The following is a 16,731-nucleotide window of genomic DNA, read 5'->3' as shown; positions in this document are numbered from 1 at the left end:
TGGTTTAAAAAAAGTCATATAGTACGTTTAAAAAAAATAAATGTAAAGTCTTTTTTTATAGTATGTCGAATTTGATCTGTTTCTTAAAAACTGAAATAATGTGACACTTACTGAAGTGTTAAGCTCTGGATGTGTCTGAATATTTTAGAAGTTATAAAAAGATGATGATGTCAGAATCAGTCTTACATCGCTTCCTCTCGGCCTGCTGGTTGGTGACGCCTCACTCCTGCAGACTAAACAGGCTCTGATAGTAGCTGCATGTGTACATGTACATGCATATATGTGTGTTTGCAGACCGTGTGCTTGTATATTTTATGTGCATGTTTGAATTGTTGTGTATTTATGTATACATGTGTAGAATCTTTAATAATAAACCTACTGTAAGTTAAAGTCATGTTCATCATGTCCTCATTAGAGGGTCAACTTCCTCTATTTTATTTGACCCTCCCTGTCAATCACAATGTAGATTTTAATAAAGTCAAACTATAAAGTTTCAAAGTGTTTCACTCTCTTGACGTCCACAAGAAACTCAGAGAGAATAAAAGTTAAAATCACGCATCAATTCATCCGCCAACAGAGGAGAGACGACGTCATCGTGAGGAAGTGAAGACAGGAAGTAGATGCTGCGTTCATGTTTAAGAAGCAGAGCGTCTTAGACTTTGACAGTGGAGAGCGTGAAACCGAGAGAGAAGCACGATGGCTGAATTCAGATGGATTGTAACGTCTTCATTTCTGATGCTGCAGGTGTTGAGCTTTAGAGGTAAGTGTGCAGGTTCTGTTTGAATCATCATGAAGACTTTATGAACTCTTGGAAACCAAAGAATGAGAATCATTTGCAAACTTATTTAAAATGATCACAGCACTATGAATGAACTTTACAGTTATATTCATATTTCATGTTTATTTTTTTACATTTTCTCAACAGCAGCAACTGTGAAACCTTCATTCGTCATTGTCAGAGATGGAGATGAAGTCACTTTTCCTTGTGAGAATGTGAGACATGATCAGAATCAGTGTGACGGTACTATGTGGTTCTTCACTGTTTTAGTAAACACAGTACCGCTGTTTGAACATGGGAAGATTCATGAAGCAGCCAAAGCTAAATCAGACAGACTGAGTGTTTCAGAGAAATGTTCTCTGGTTATAAAGAATGTCAGAGATGAAGATGGTGGTCATTATGACTGCAGACAGTTCAGATCAGGAAAACAAGAAGGTGAAGATGCTGTGTTTCTTCTGTCTGTTGTCACCAGTGAGTATTTACATCATGATGTTTTCAAACTGTCTTGTTGGATCAATGAACTGAAACATTATAATAATTATGATGACAGTGATTTCAAGAAGTTGATTTTACTCTTGTTGTCTCTCACAACGTCTCCATCTTCACCAACAGTGACTGAACAGAAGAACAATGATGAGGTGACTTTGAACTGCTCTGTGTCGACATTTTTATGGTGTGAACACAGAGTGAAGTGGTTGTATGAGGATGATCAGAATGATGTGGAGACATCACAAGATGACTCCACATGTTCAGCCTGGTTGAGAATGAAACAATCTCACCTTGATCAGAAGTCAAAGTCTTTATTGAAATGTGAATTGATTGATGGTTACAGTGGAGAAGTGCATCAGTTCACCTTCAGCTCTCCTCAGTCCTCAGGTGAGAATATGATGAGCTGTTTAAAATCTCTTGTGGATGATCACACAAAGTATTTGTTCATATTGGAGCTTTTTAAATCACATCGTTCTTTAATCATGACGTCAGATGCTTGAGTTTGTTTCTAACTGTACAGTTTGTTGCATTTTCAACGAAACATCTGAAAACATCACGAATGAGAAACCAGAAGGTGAGTGAACAGAACAGAAGTACATTTACATTTAGAAAAGACAAAATCACAGAGATAGAGACAACACAAGAAGACGCTGACAAACACCTCGTCATCATCAAACCCTCTGACCATATTTAACTCTTCTCTTCTCAGGCTGGTGGAGGTTGATCGTCGTTCCTGTGGGTTTAGCAGCTCTTATAATAAGTGTTGTTTCAGTCAACGTCTGGACAAGAACTAAAGGTGACAACATTCAGGATGAAACTTCTACAAACAAGAAGTTTTGATGAACCTCAATTTGACCGTTGAAGCGAAAGTCGACTCTTTTTTCTTTCTGTGTGTTTTCAGGGAACAAAAGTGGGATGGAAGGAAACATTGTGAGTTTAAACAGTGATTGATGATGTCACAGAGTGAAATCAGTGGATCTACTAAAGACAGATGAAGATGCAGCATGAGGATAAACAGTGCTGAATGAGTTGAAATGAAGTCATCGTTTCACAGTTGTGTTTTAAGCTTCATTAGGAGAAGCTAAATCAGAAAATATCAACCAAAATGAAATCTATTGTAACAAAGAAAAAGCTCCACAGTGACCATAGAGTTGAGTCAACACCTCTGCATGAATCCAGTTCAATGGAGGTGAATGAGGGGATAGTTTGGATTTCCTGGTGTATTCTGTCAATGTGGAGCAGTGGAAGCCTTTGAAGATAAAGAGTGTGTTTGAAGTGAATGCTCTCATCTGCTCCAACAACCATCACTCTGGTTCCCCTTGAGCAAGGCACTGAAGCCCAGCTGTTCCTCTGGAGCTGCTCTGTGATTCTGTATAAATCGATTTGCTCCGTGTTCACCCAGAATCTCAAGTGTGTTGTTGTTGTTGTTGTTGTTTGTTTACAGGAGCGTAATGATGAAGATGACGATGACGGTACGGTGAACTATGAAAACGATGGAGACCCTTCTGCCTCCGTCTCACTGGACTGATGAACAACATCAACCCACCACAGAGTCCACTGCTGTTCAACATCCGGACATCGTAGTCCAGGACTGAAGAATCATCCAGATGTTTTCTGTGCAAAGCTGCATATATATATACATATATCATTTTATACACATGCACTATATATGTTATACTTATACCAGCACTGCCTACTGTAACTGCTGCTTATATCTTAAAGTATTCATATCTACCCCCTACTGTTCATTCTATGTATTACATAATAATATATGTTACTCTGCTCTTAACTGCTTTTTGCACCGCTGGTTAAACTGCATTTCATTATCTCAGTATTTGTACTCTGTTCAATAACAATAAAGCTGAATCTAATCCTAAATATAAACTGGCCTCCTGTTGAAAAATGTAGCTGTGAAATTAAGATTTATGTTTCATTTTTTTAGGCTGCAGCCGATTCGCATCACGTTTGTCCCTCAGTGTCCAGAGGAAGTGATTCTGATTGATTTAATTCAAACATATTGGTCTGAAATCTAATCTGAAATTAGACAAATTGTCTCATGAATGTGATTTGAATTTAGCTCATGCATGAGATTTTGAAGAACTTTAATTTTGAAATGCTTCATGTTGTCTGTCAACAATGGTTTAAAAAAAGTCATATAGTATGTTTAAAAATAATAATTTAAAGTCTTTTTTTATAGTATGTCGAAAACAGTTATAGTATAGCATGTAGCATATAGAACTTTTTTTTTGAAGTCATAGTTTAGTGTGTTGAAAAAACTGTGAGTAGGGTCAAGTTAGGCAGTGGCAGTCTGGTTGGGCCTAGTGCTGGAGGGGCAGGACTGGTGGGAAGGCAATAGATTTTAGACCAAGGCAGTGGGTCTCACGAAGTCTACACAGCTAGAAGAGCCGGGCCGTCAGCTGGAGTGGACGGGTGAACTGTGAAGATGGAAGATCTTCAAGAGGAGCTACAGGCCCTGAAGAAGAGGGCGGTGGCAGACAAGGCAGCTATGTCGGCCTTAAAGGACCTTAATGACTCCTTGAATACACAGTTGCAACAGCCAACAGTAGAGGGTGATGCTGGTCCCAGGCTTAGAGAGCGTGTCATTTATGTACCAAAAGAAAAAAAGTGTCCGCTTTTCAATGGGGGGTCCTGTGCTGAGTTTTATGAGTGGTTTGATGAAATAAATGCAGTTTTGGGTTACCGTCATTTTGAGGATACTGAAAAGGCTATGTACATTTATGACCATTTGGGTGGGGAAGCCAGACAGGAGATACGATATCGGTCTCAGAGCGAGAGGAGAGACCCTAGGCGCATTCTGGAGATTTTGAAGGAAGTATATGGGCAGCCTGATTCATTGACCAGATTGCAAAAACTATTCTTTGATCGGAGGCAGCGAGAAGGGGAATCTGTCAGAGAATATTCGCACGGGCTGATGGCTATCATTGATGATATTAATCATTGTGACATCAAGCAGGCCTGGTGTAGTGACTTTGCTTTACGTGATCAATTTGCAGAGAATGTTCGGGATCTAGCACTACGTAGGGAGCTAAAGAAGGTGATTCGGCAGAATACTAAAATCCCTTTCTTTGAGTTACGCGAGGAGGCGTTGAGGTGGGAAGATGGGGGGCCAGCGGGTCAGAGTCGTCGGGTGATAAGCTCATGCGAGATAGGAGCAGGAGCTGTGGAGTCCAATGTAGTTGTTGCGGCTGCCCTCCCTGAACCTGACCCACTGATGGTGGAAATTCTGCAAACTTTAAAGCAGCAGCAGGTCCAGATTGAGAGCACGCTGAAGCAACAGCAGGCTCAGATTTTTGATTTGGCACGAAAAGTGTCTGATTTATCCGGTCTAGGGATTAGCCGGGCGGGGGTACGTGGGGAGCAGCCAAGGTTTGACGCTGATGGTCAGCCTATATGTTTTAAATGTCGGGTCGCGGGTCACATGGCGCGACAGTGTCGGGTAGGGGCTCCAAACAGAAGGGCAGCTTCGGCGGTGCGCAATGAGGTCACCCGTAACAGGTTTGCCCATGTAGCTGAGCAGCAGGGAAACTCTCCCCCCCGTGGTAATGAGTCCAGCTACAGGTGAGGTTCAGTCGGGCTCACACTTGGAAGTTTCAAAGGAGGAATATGAATGTTTGGTGGGCAGATGTCCAACTGTGGAAATTGTGTTGGGTGGTGTGAAGGTTAAATGCCTCCTAGACACTGGGTCTAACGTGTCAACTATTACAGAGACATTTTTTGAGCAGCATTTTAGGCCAACTCTTAAAACCTGTGAGTGGCTTTCCCTGTCGGCGGCTAATGGGATGGGCATTCCTTACTTGGGGTATTTCGAGAGGGATGTCTGTGCCTTGGGCAAGATTGCAAATGGGAGGAGCATTCTGGTTGTTCGGGACCCTACGGACACAGCGACATTACATCGGAAAATAGCTGTTCCTTGCATATTGGGCATGAACGTAATTAAGCGGTTTTATGAAATGGAGCAGTCGGCATCAGATGCAGAGCAGGATTCTGCGTCTGATTTGGATGAAGTTTGGGGTTTGGCGTTGTCGGTTTGCCAGCGGGAGCAGGCTGTTTCACCTATAGGCTTTGCCTATTCCACCGTACCTTTCCGCTTTCCGGCTGGATCAATGTGTTTTGTACCCGTGTCAGTTCCACCTGGGCAGGCTTTGTCAGGCTCATTTGTGTGTGTAGAGTCATAAGGGGCAGGGGAGGGGAGCCTCCCGGGGGAGTTGCTCGTTTCCAGTGCAGTAGTTCCAGTGGAGAATGGACAGGTTGCAGTACCAGTGGTGAATGTAGGGCATGTGGATGCGAATATTGAATCTCAGACCTGTCTTGGCTCAATACAGTCGGTGGAAGTGGTGTCGGGTGGTACTGTCCCTGTAGCATTTGAACGAGTAGGACCGCAGGAAGAGCGAGTCTTGTTGTGCGAACGGGCTGGGGGGGATGCGGAGCGGCAGCAGCTGCCCCCGGAGGTAGCCGCACAGGAATTTCCAGGACTGACTGTTGAACAGGTACGGAAAGTGAGGCAGCTCCTGAGTAAACATTCTGGGGTCTTCGCAAGGTCAGACATGGATTTGGGATTTATGAACGTGATAGAGCATGAGATTCCAGTCCTGGATGACGTCCCGGTTAGGCAGCGCTACCGGCGTATACCCCCAAGTCAGTATGAGGAAGTCAAAGCGCATATAGCACAGCTATTGCAGCAGGGCATTATCAGGGAAAGCAGTAGTCCCTTCTCCTCTCCCTTGGTGATGGTGAGGAAGAAGGATGGGTCGCTAAGGCTTTGTGTGGATTACAGGCAGCTTAATGCAAGAACACGCCAAGATGCTTTCCCTCTTCCACGTATCGAAGAGTCCTTGGATGCTTTGAGTGGGGCAAGGTGGTTTACCACCCTGGACCTGGCGAGTGGGTACCATCAAGTGGGGGTGGCTGAGAAAGATTGTAGTAAGACTGCATTTTGCACTCCTTTTGGCCTGTATGAATTTACATGGATGCCATTTGGGCTCTGTAATGCGCCAGGTACCTTTCAGCGGTTGATGGAACGAATTTTGGGGGACCAGAGGTTCCAGTCGCTTCTCCTGTATCTGGATGACATTGTGGTGTTTTCGTCTACCATTGAGCAGCACCTGGAGTGCCTAGATTTGGTGTTGTCCCGGCTGGGGCAGTTTAATTTCAAGGTCAAGTTGAGTAAGTGCTCATTCTTTCAGTCAGAAGTTGTTTACCTGGGACATGTCATATCAGCTACTGGAGTGGCTACTGATCATGGGAAGATCCGAGTGGTTGCAGAGTGGCGTCGACCACGGAGTGTGGTGGAGTTGAAATTGTTCCTGGGTTTCGCGAGTTTCTACAGGAGGTTTGTGAGAAACTTTGCTAAATTGGCAGCCCCACTCCACGCTCTGTCCACACAGCTGTCAGAAAAAGGGGGGAGGAAAGCCTCTTCGACCCCTGTGTTTGGCCGGATGTGGGATGCAACCTGTGAAGATGCTTTTGAAGCATTAAAACAAAAATTAATTTCCGCTCCCGTGTTGGGGTATGCAGATTTTAACAAGCCTTTCTTCCTGGTGATTGACGCTAGCCACCAAGGGTTGGGGGCTGTTTTGTCACAAGAGGGAGAGGGACAGCGACGGCCGGTTGCATACGCAAGTCGTGGCCTCCGGGCGTCGGAGCGGAATATGGAGAACTATAGCGCCATGAAACTCGAGTTGTTGGGGTTGAAGTGGGCGGTTACGGATAAATTTAAGGACTATTTAATTGGGAACAAGTTCACAGTGTTTACCGATAACAACCCGCTAAGCCATTTGAACACCGCAAAGCTTGGAGCTGTAGAACAGCGATGGGTGTCTGAACTTGCTCAGTTTGATTTTCAGCTGGTGTATCGGCCGGGTAGTCAGAATGCGGGGGCGGATGCTCTCTCCAGGCAATATGCGGAGCAGAAGGGGACAGAGGGGGAAAGGGTGGCACAAAGTTTTCAGGACACACGTAGTGTTCTGTCCAAATCCCATCGGACAGCTCTGTGTCAGGAGACTAGTGTCAGCCCCTAGCAAGCTTCTATGTCTAGCTTTCCCTCATTTGACATGTCTGCCTTGGCTAGTCTGCAGCAGGTAGATTCTGTAATATCGTCTTTTCGAACATACTGTGTGAGGGGTGTGAAACCTTGTAGGGACGAGAGGTTGCAGGAATGTGACAGAACCATTGGACTTTTGAGACAGTGGGGAAGGATTGTGGAGCAGGGGGGTGTGTTGTACAGGACGCTGTGTGATCAGAAGGAAGGACCGATTAAGCAGCTTTTGTTGCCAGCGGTACTACACCGAGAGGTGCTTGCTCGCATGCACACTGATCATGGGCACCAAGGGGTGGAAAGAACATTCAAGTTGGTTCGAAGTCGGTGCTATTGGCCTGGAATGTTCGCAGATGTTGAGGCTTTTTGTAAGACTTGTAAACGGTGTATTGTTTCTAAAGCACCACAGCCAAAGGTGGTTGCAGCGTTGGGGAGTTTGTTGGCTTTTAGGCCACTTGAGGTAGTTGCAATGGACTTCACCGTGTTGGAATCGTCGTCAGACGGACGAGAGAATGTCTTGGTTTTTACCAATGTGTTCTCCAAATTTACGGTTGCGGTGCCAACCAGGGATCAGCGTGCGGTAACAGTTGCAAAGACCCTGGTCAAATATTGGATTCAGCCCTATGGGGTCCCTTCAAGGTTGCACTCTGACCAGGGGAAATGCTTTGAGGCTGAGGTTGTCCAGTGTCTCTGTGGTTTTTATGGGATGAAAAAAAGTCAAACAACCCCATATCATGCCCAGGGGAACAGACAGTGTGAGCGGTTTAATAGGACGCTGCATGATCTGCTGCGGACCGTGCGCCCGGAGCAGAAAAGGAGGTGGGTTGAGTACCTTCCGGAGCTGGTGTACGCTTATAATACCACTGAACATCAAAGTACTGGTTACTCACCGTATTTCCTCATGTTCGGGAGGGCTCCAGTGGTTCCGCTGGATGTCTGGCTGGGACAGGATAGGGAGGATTTTGAGGGTAATGTGCATGAGTGGGTTGAGGAACATCAGAGGAGGTTGGGCTGTGCCTACGCTCAGGCCAGAAAGAACATGGAGCAGGCAGCGGAAGCTCGCAAAAGGTATGCAGGCACGCCGGTAGGTGTTCATCCTTTACAGCGAGGCCAATTAATGTATGTAAGGCATCGTCAGTTTGCTGGTAGGCATAAGATTCAGGATGTATGGCTCTCCACCCCTCACCGAGTTATAGCTCAGCTGGGTGGTGACCTTCCTGTGTATTCAGTTGTCCCGATTGATTTTTCAAAACCGCAACGCAACCTGCACAGGAATGAGTTGCGTATTTGTGGTCCAAGCATCAAGATGGATGTGCAGAAACCGGGGGTTCAGGGGGTGGCTAAGTCCTCACTGCCTGATGTAGAGTCCGAATCGGACGACTCTCTGCTGGCGATCATTGGGGCTGATGTCCCGGGTGTGCAAGGGAGCGTTTTGGAGGAAAAAGGGGAAGGGGAAAGAGAGGGGGCAGTTGGCTTGGAAGAGCTGTCTCCCCCCCATCCAACGGGGGCTACCCTCCTGGTAGGCGAGGAGGAAGTAAGTGCAGGTGGGAGGTCACCTCATCCAATGCCATCACCTGGGCCTTCGCCATCACCTCTACTTCGAAGGTCCAAGCGTGCTACTGCTGGGGTTCATTCTAACCCGCACCGGCTGCCGAGGTCTGTGGTAAGCCATCTAAGGGAGAAGGGAGGGGCTCCTGTAGGAGTGGCGCAGTTGCAGCAGACTTGCGTGGCGGTGTTGAAACAGGTTTTTACAGGGTTAGCTGAAAGATTAGGGAAGGGTGATGTGGGATCTGGATGGGACATAGGCCATCAGTGGGACACTGAGTGATTTAGAGGGGGGGTGAATGTAACCAAATGAAACTGACGGGGAGAAAACGATTGGGTCCGCCGGACGGGTTATGGGTTGCACGGGCTCTGATTAGGTGAAAAGATGCACCTGCTGGCAAATCGTGTTCTTTTTCTCTTTCTCGCCGCCGTCACGAGCGGTGTGCCGAGAGCCCGTTCTTTGTCTCCGCCGCCACGAGCGGGTGTGCCGGGAATCCGTTCGCTTTCTCTCTCGCAACGAGCGGAGACGTAGTGTGGGGCGCATTGTAGGGTTGCGTCGGGAGCTCAGTGTCTGGGAGGCATCCTGTACAGAGGGGACGGCGTGTGTTTGGGGGATGGTTGGTTTCAGAGCTTCCTGAGCTGTACACCCAATTGTAGCTGTGGGGGGGGAATCCAAGTGGGGGTGGCTGGGTTGATGGACAGCCGCTAGTGGGACACTGCCTTGGTCTTTTGTTTCTTTTCTTTTTCTTTAAATTGTTTGTGGTGCCTATCCTGGCACATGGTCTGTGAACTCCTCCTGCCCACCAAACCAGCTGTCATTGACTAACGCAAATAGTTATTGTTCTAATAAAGTTTGCTATTTTCATAAACAACGCTGCCTCTTGCCTGTACATGCCTTCACGGTGTTTGAACCGGGTCTCTGTGGCAACGGGGTGCTACAATAATCATCCGTTTATAATTAACAATTATCTTTTCTACATCTTGTCTCTGATTTTCAGAGCTTTGAGTCTTAATGGAAACTTGAAGAATCATACCTTTGTTATGGCTGATGACAATGAAGATTGAAAAACATTTTTTAAAGTGTTTTTAGTTCTATAATGTGTCACTTGAAGAAAAGACGACAGAGGATGAACGCAAATGAGACAGGAAGTGACGCAAACACAGGACACAAGAGGCAGGGAACTTCAAAATAAAACAGGAACCAAAGTGAACCAAGATGATGACATAATGTGTTGTTGTTCTGTCTGTCTCCAACACACAGACCACACTACAAGCTTGTCTGTGCTCAGCTCTCGTAGTGAACCGTCCCTCTGTTGGGTTGTCTAGCATGTAGGACAGCCTGTGTGGCTCCGCATCATGTTTCCTCCACTGGAGGGACGATGCAGAGGACACCAGTGGACAAGAGTCTTGCCACTCAGCGTTATTAGCTTTAATCTTAAAAGTCATTATTTGATCTGTTTCTTAAAAACTGAAATAATGTGACACTTACTGAAGTGTTAAGCTCTGGATGTGTTTCCTATCTGAATATTTGAGAAGTTATAAAAAGATGATGATGTCAGAATCAGTCTTACATCGCTTCCTCTCGGCCTGCTGGTTGGTGACGCCTCACTCCTGCAGACTAAACAGGCTCTGATAGTAGCTGCATGTGTACATGTACATGCATATATGTGTGTTTGCAGACCGTGTGCTTGTATATTTTATGTGCATGTTTGAATTTTTGTGTATTTATGTATGCATGTGTAGAATCTTTAATAATAAACCTACTGTAAGTTAAAGTCATGTTCATCATGTCCTCATTAGAGGGTCAACTTCCTCTATTTTATTTGACCCTCCCTGTCAATCACAATGTAGGTTTTAATAAAGTCAAACTATAAAGTTTCAAAGTGTTTCACTCTCTTGTCGTCCACAAGAAACTCAGAGAGAATAAAAGTTAAAATCACGCATCAATTCATCCGCCAACAGAGGAGAGACGACGTCATCGTGAGGAAGTGAAGACAGGAAGTAGATGCTGCGTTCATGTTTAAGAAGCAGAGCGTCTTAGACTTTGACAGTGGAGAGCGTGAAACCGAGAGAGAAGCACGATGGCTGAATTCAGATGGATTGTAACGTCTTCATTTCTGATGCTGCAGGTGTTGAGCTTTAGAGGTAAGTGTGCAGGTTCTGTTTGAATCATCATGAAGACTTTATGAACTCTTGGAAACCAAAGAATGAGAATCATTTGCAAACTTATTTAAACTTATCGCAACACTATTCATATTTCATGTTTATTTTTTTACATTTTCTCAACAGCAGCAATTTGGAAACCTCCATCCGTCACTGTCAGAGATGGAGATGAAGTCACTTTGCCTTGTGAGAATGTGAGACATGATCAGAATCAGTGTGATGGTACTACATGGTTCTTCATTGATTCAGGAAACACAGTAACGCTGTTTGAACATGGGAAGATTCATGAAGCAGCAGAAGCTAAATCAGACAGACTGAGTGTTTCAGAGAAATGTTCTCTGGTTATAAAGAAGGTCACAGATGAAGATGGTGGTCGTTATGACTGCAGACAGTTCAGATCAGGAAAACAAGAAGGTGAAGATGCTGTGGTTTATCTGTCTGTTGTCACCAGTGAGTATTTACATCATGATGTTTTCAAACTGTCTTTTTGGATCAATGAACTGAAACATTATAATAATTATGATGACAGTGATTTCAAGAAGTTGATTTTACTCTTGTTGTCTCTCACATCGTCTCCATCTTCACCAACAGTGACTGAACAGAAGATCAATGATGAGGTGAAGTTGAGCTGCTCTGTGTCAACATTAAGATGGTGTAAATACAGAGTGAAGTGGTTGTATGAGGATGATCAGAATGATGTGGAGACATCACAAGATGACTCCACATGTTCAGCCTGGTTGAGAATGAAACAATCTCACCTTGATCAGAAGTCAAAGTCTTTATTGAAATGTGAAGTGACTCGTATTGTCGGTGGAGAAGTGCATCAGTTCACCTTCAGCCCTCCTCAGTCCTCAGGTGAGAATATGATGAGCTGTTTAAAATCTCTTGTGGATGATCACACAAAGTATTTGTTGATATTGGAGCTTTTTAAATCACATCGTTCTTTAATCATGACGTCAGATGCTTGAGTTTGTTTCTAACTGTACAGTTTGCTGCATTTTCAACAAAACATCTGAAATCAACACGAATGAGAAACCAGAAGGTGAGTGAACAGAACAGAAGTACATTTACATTTAGAAAAGACAAAATCACAGAGATAGAGACAACACAAGAAGACGCTGACAAACACCTCGTCATCATCAAACCCTCTGACCATATTTAACTCTTCTCTTCTCAGGCTGGTGGAGGTTGATCGTCGTTCCTGTGGGTTTAGCAGCTCTTATAATAAGTGTTGTTTCAGTCAACGTCTGGACAAGAACTAAAGGTGACAACATTCAGGATGAAACTTCTACAAACAAGAAGTTTTGATGAACCTCAATTTGACCGTTGAAGCGAAAGTCGACTCTTTTTTCTTTCTGTGTGTTTTCAGGGAACAAAAGTGGGATGGAAGGAAACATTGTGAGTTTAAACAGTGATTGATGATGTCACAGAGTGAAATCAGTGGATCTACTAAAGACAGATGAAGATGCAGCATGAGGATAAACAGTGCTGAATGAGTTGAAATGAAGTCATCGTTTCACAGTTGTGTTTTAAGCTTCATTAGGAGAAGCTAAATCAGAAAATATCAACCAAAATGAAATCTATTGTAACAAAGAAAAAGCTCCACAGTGACCATAGAGTTGAGTCAACACCTCTGCATGAATCCAGTTCAATGGAGGTGAATGAGGGGATAGTTTGGATTTCCTGGTGTATTCTGTCAATGTGGAGCAGTGGAAGCCTTTGAAGATAAAGAGTGTGTTTGAAGTGAATGCTCTCATCTGCTCCAACAACCATCACTCTGGTTCCCCTTGAGCAAGGCACTGAAGCCCAGCTGTTCCTCTGGAGCTGCTCTGTGATTCTGTATAAATCGATTTGCTCCGTGTTCACCCAGAATCTCAAGTGTGTTGTTGTTGTTGTTGTTGTTTGTTTACAGGAGCGTAATGATGAAGATGAAGATGACGGTGAACTATGAAAACGATGGAGACCCTTCTGCCTCCGTCTCACTGGACTGATGAACAACATCAACCCACCACAGAGTCCACTGCTGTTCAACATCCGGACATCGTAGTCCAGGACTGAAGAATCATCCAGATGTTTTCTGTGCAAAGCTGCATATATATATACATATATCATTTTATACACATGCACTATATATGTTATACTTATACCAGCACTGCCTACTGTAACTGCTGCTTATATCTTAAAGTATTCATATCTACCCCCTACTGTTCATTCTATGTATTACATAATAATATATGTTACTCTGCTCTTAACTGCTTTTTGCACCGCTGGTTAAACTGCATTTCATTATCTCAGTATTTGTACTCTGTTCAATAACAATAAAGCTGAATCTAATCCTAAATATAAACTGGCCTCCTGTTGAAAAATGTAGCTGTGAAATTAAGATTTATGTTTCATTTTTTTAGGCTGCAGCCGATTCGCATCACGTTTGTCCCTCAGTGTCCAGAGGAAGTGATTCTGATTGATTTAATTCAAACATATTGGTCTGAAATCTAATCTGAAATTAGACAAATTGTCTCATGAATGTGATTTGAATTTAGCTCATGCATGAGATTTTGAAGAACTTTAATTTTGAAATGCTTCATGTTGTCTGTCAACAATGGTTTAAAAAAAGTCATATAGTATGTTTAAAAATAATAATTTAAAGTCTTTTTTTATAGTATGTCGAAAACAGTTATAGTATAGCATGTAGCATATAGAACTTTTTTTTTTGAAGTCATAGTTTAGTGTGTTGAAAAAACTGTGAGTAGGGTCAAGTTAGGCAGTGGCAGTCTGGTTGGGCCTAGTGCTGGAGGGGCAGGACTGGTGGGAAGGCAATAGATTTTAGACCAAGGCAGTGGGTCTCACGAAGTCTACACAGCTAGAAGAGCCGGGCCGTCAGCTGGAGTGGACGGGTGAACTGTGAAGATGGAAGATCTTCAAGAGGAGCTACAGGCCCTGAAGAAGAGGGCGGTGGCAGACAAGGCAGCTATGTCGGCCTTAAAGGACCTTAATGACTCCTTGAATACACAGTTGCAACAGCCAACAGTAGAGGGTGATGCTGGTCCCAGGCTTAGAGAGCGTGTCATTTATGTACCAAAAGAAAAAAAGTGTCCGCTTTTCAATGGGGGGTCCTGTGCTGAGTTTTATGAGTGGTTTGATGAAATAAATGCAGTTTTGGGTTACCGTCATTTTGAGGATACTGAAAAGGCTATGTACATTTATGACCATTTGGGTGGGGAAGCCAGACAGGAGATACGATATCGGTCTCAGAGCGAGAGGAGAGACCCTAGGCGCATTCTGGAGATTTTGAAGGAAGTATATGGGCAGCCTGATTCATTGACCAGATTGCAAAAACTATTCTTTGATCGGAGGCAGCGAGAAGGGGAATCTGTCAGAGAATATTCGCACGGGCTGATGGCTATCATTGATGATATTAATCATTGTGACATCAAGCAGGCCTGGTGTAGTGACTTTGCTTTACGTGATCAATTTGCAGAGAATGTTCGGGATCTAGCACTACGTAGGGAGCTAAAGAAGGTGATTCGGCAGAATACTAAAATCCCTTTCTTTGAGTTACGCGAGGAGGCGTTGAGGTGGGAAGATGGGGGGCCAGCGGGTCAGAGTCGTCGGGTGATAAGCTCATGCGAGATAGGAGCAGGAGCTGTGGAGTCCAATGTAGTTGTTGCGGCTGCCCTCCCTGAACCTGACCCACTGATGGTGGAAATTCTGCAAACTTTAAAGCAGCAGCAGGTCCAGATTGAGAGCACGCTGAAGCAACAGCAGGCTCAGATTTTTGATTTGGCACGAAAAGTGTCTGATTTATCCGGTCTAGGGATTAGCCGGGCGGGGGTACGTGGGGAGCAGCCAAGGTTTGACGCTGATGGTCAGCCTATATGTTTTAAATGTCGGGTCGCGGGTCACATGGCGCGACAGTGTCGGGTAGGGGCTCCAAACAGAAGGGCAGCTTCGGCGGTGCGCAATGAGGTCACCCGTAACAGGTTTGCCCATGTAGCTGAGCAGCAGGGAAACTCTCCCCCCCGTGGTAATGAGTCCAGCTACAGGTGAGGTTCAGTCGGGCTCACACTTGGAAGTTTCAAAGGAGGAATATGAATGTTTGGTGGGCAGATGTCCAACTGTGGAAATTGTGTTGGGTGGTGTGAAGGTTAAATGCCTCCTAGACACTGGGTCTAACGTGTCAACTATTACAGAGACATTTTTTGAGCAGCATTTTAGGCCAACTCTTAAAACCTGTGAGTGGCTTTCCCTGTCGGCGGCTAATGGGATGGGCATTCCTTACTTGGGGTATTTCGAGAGGGATGTCTGTGCCTTGGGCAAGATTGCAAATGGGAGGAGCATTCTGGTTGTTCGGGACCCTACGGACACAGCGACATTACATCGGAAAATAGCTGTTCCTTGCATATTGGGCATGAACGTAATTAAGCGGTTTTATGAAATGGAGCAGTCGGCATCAGATGCAGAGCAGGATTCTGCGTCTGATTTGGATGAAGTTTGGGGTTTGGCGTTGTCGGTTTGCCAGCGGGAGCAGGCTGTTTCACCTATAGGCTTTGCCTATTCCACCGTACCTTTCCGCTTTCCGGCTGGATCAATGTGTTTTGTACCCGTGTCAGTTCCACCTGGGCAGGCTTTGTCAGGCTCATTTGTGTGTGTAGAGTCATAAGGGGCAGGGGAGGGGAGCCTCCCGGGGGAGTTGCTCGTTTCCAGTGCAGTAGTTCCAGTGGAGAATGGACAGGTTGCAGTACCAGTGGTGAATGTAGGGCATGTGGATGCGAATATTGAATCTCAGACCTGTCTTGGCTCAATACAGTCGGTGGAAGTGGTGTCGGGTGGTACTGTCCCTGTAGCATTTGAACGAGTAGGACCGCAGGAAGAGCGAGTCTTGTTGTGCGAACGGGCTGGGGGGGATGCGGAGCGGCAGCAGCTGCCCCCGGAGGTAGCCGCACAGGAATTTCCAGGACTGACTGTTGAACAGGTACGGAAAGTGAGGCAGCTCCTGAGTAAACATTCTGGGGTCTTCGCAAGGTCAGACATGGATTTGGGATTTATGAACGTGATAGAGCATGAGATTCCAGTCCTGGATGACGTCCCGGTTAGGCAGCGCTACCGGCGTATACCCCCAAGTCAGTATGAGGAAGTCAAAGCGCATATAGCACAGCTATTGCAGCAGGGCATTATCAGGGAAAGCAGTAGTCCCTTCTCCTCTCCCTTGGTGATGGTGAGGAAGAAGGATGGGTCGCTAAGGCTTTGTGTGGATTACAGGCAGCTTAATGCAAGAACACGCCAAGATGCTTTCCCTCTTCCACGTATCGAAGAGTCCTTGGATGCTTTGAGTGGGGCAAGGTGGTTTACCACCCTGGACCTGGCGAGTGGGTACCATCAAGTGGGGGTGGCTGAGAAAGATTGTAGTAAGACTGCATTTTGCACTCCTTTTGGCCTGTATGAATTTACATGGATGCCATTTGGGCTCTGTAATGCGCCAGGTACCTTTCAGCGGTTGATGGAACGAATTTTGGGGGACCAGAGGTTCCAGTCGCTTCTCCTGTATCTGGATGACATTGTGGTGTTTTCGTCTACCATTGAGCAGCACCTGGAGTGCCTAGATTTGGTGTTGTCCCGGCTGGGGCAGTTTAATTTCAAGGTCAAGTTGAGTAAGTGCTCATTCTTTCAGTCAGAAGTTGTTTACCTGGGACATGTCATATCA

At 45.2% G+C, this 16,731-nt stretch overlaps 2 protein-coding genes across 2 annotated transcripts; both read left to right on the top strand.

The window, feature by feature from the left end:
- Positions 1 to 682: 682 nt before the first annotated feature.
- On the top strand, positions 683 to 3,127 carry LOC137870847 (uncharacterized). The gene is made up of 7 exons (XM_068708300.1): positions 683 to 760; positions 926 to 1,249; positions 1,391 to 1,654; positions 1,788 to 1,841; positions 1,977 to 2,063; positions 2,169 to 2,197; positions 2,712 to 3,127. The coding sequence occupies exons 1-7, from the start codon at positions 697 to 699 to the stop codon at positions 2,793 to 2,795; spliced, it is 906 nt and encodes a 301-aa protein (XP_068564401.1). The 5' UTR covers positions 683 to 696; the 3' UTR covers positions 2,796 to 3,127.
- Positions 3,128 to 10,932: 7,805 nt separating this feature from the next.
- Positions 10,933 to 13,353, top strand: LOC137870846 (uncharacterized). Its single transcript, XM_068708299.1, has 7 exons — positions 10,933 to 11,012; positions 11,157 to 11,480; positions 11,622 to 11,885; positions 12,019 to 12,072; positions 12,208 to 12,294; positions 12,400 to 12,428; positions 12,943 to 13,353. The coding sequence occupies exons 1-7, from the start codon at positions 10,949 to 10,951 to the stop codon at positions 12,979 to 12,981; spliced, it is 861 nt and encodes a 286-aa protein (XP_068564400.1). The 5' UTR covers positions 10,933 to 10,948; the 3' UTR covers positions 12,982 to 13,353.
- Positions 13,354 to 16,731: the final 3,378 nt, after the last annotated feature.

This window comes from Cebidichthys violaceus, unplaced genomic scaffold, assembly GCF_023349555.1.
Source record: "Cebidichthys violaceus isolate CVI_PGR_0920_01 unplaced genomic scaffold, fCebVio1.0.p SCAF_14, whole genome shotgun sequence".
NCBI lineage: Eukaryota > Metazoa > Chordata > Actinopteri > Perciformes > Stichaeidae > Cebidichthys > Cebidichthys violaceus.
Note: the sequence above shows the minus strand (reverse complement) of the source record. Positions and strands in the feature narration are given on the sequence as shown.

What these genes read in the sequence shown, in the direction of transcription:
- LOC137870847 (XM_068708300.1), top strand. Translation starts at nt 697, where the DNA reads ATGGCTGAATTCAGATGGATTGTAACGTCTTCATTTCTGATGCTGCAG. An exon ending in CAGCTCTCCTCAGTCCTCAG is followed by an intron (nt 1,655 to 1,787) that starts GTGAGAATATGA and finishes CTAACTGTACAG; the next exon opens with TTTGTTGCATTTTCAACGAA. An exon ending in GTGGGATGGAAGGAAACATT is followed by an intron (nt 2,198 to 2,711) that starts GTGAGTTTAAAC and finishes GTTTGTTTACAG; the next exon opens with GAGCGTAATGATGAAGATGA.
- LOC137870846 (XM_068708299.1), top strand. Translation starts at nt 10,949, where the DNA reads ATGGCTGAATTCAGATGGATTGTAACGTCTTCATTTCTGATGCTGCAG. An exon ending in GCAGGTGTTGAGCTTTAGAG is followed by an intron (nt 11,013 to 11,156) that starts GTAAGTGTGCAG and finishes TTTTCTCAACAG; the next exon opens with CAGCAATTTGGAAACCTCCA. An exon ending in CACGAATGAGAAACCAGAAG is followed by an intron (nt 12,073 to 12,207) that starts GTGAGTGAACAG and finishes TTCTCTTCTCAG; the next exon opens with GCTGGTGGAGGTTGATCGTC.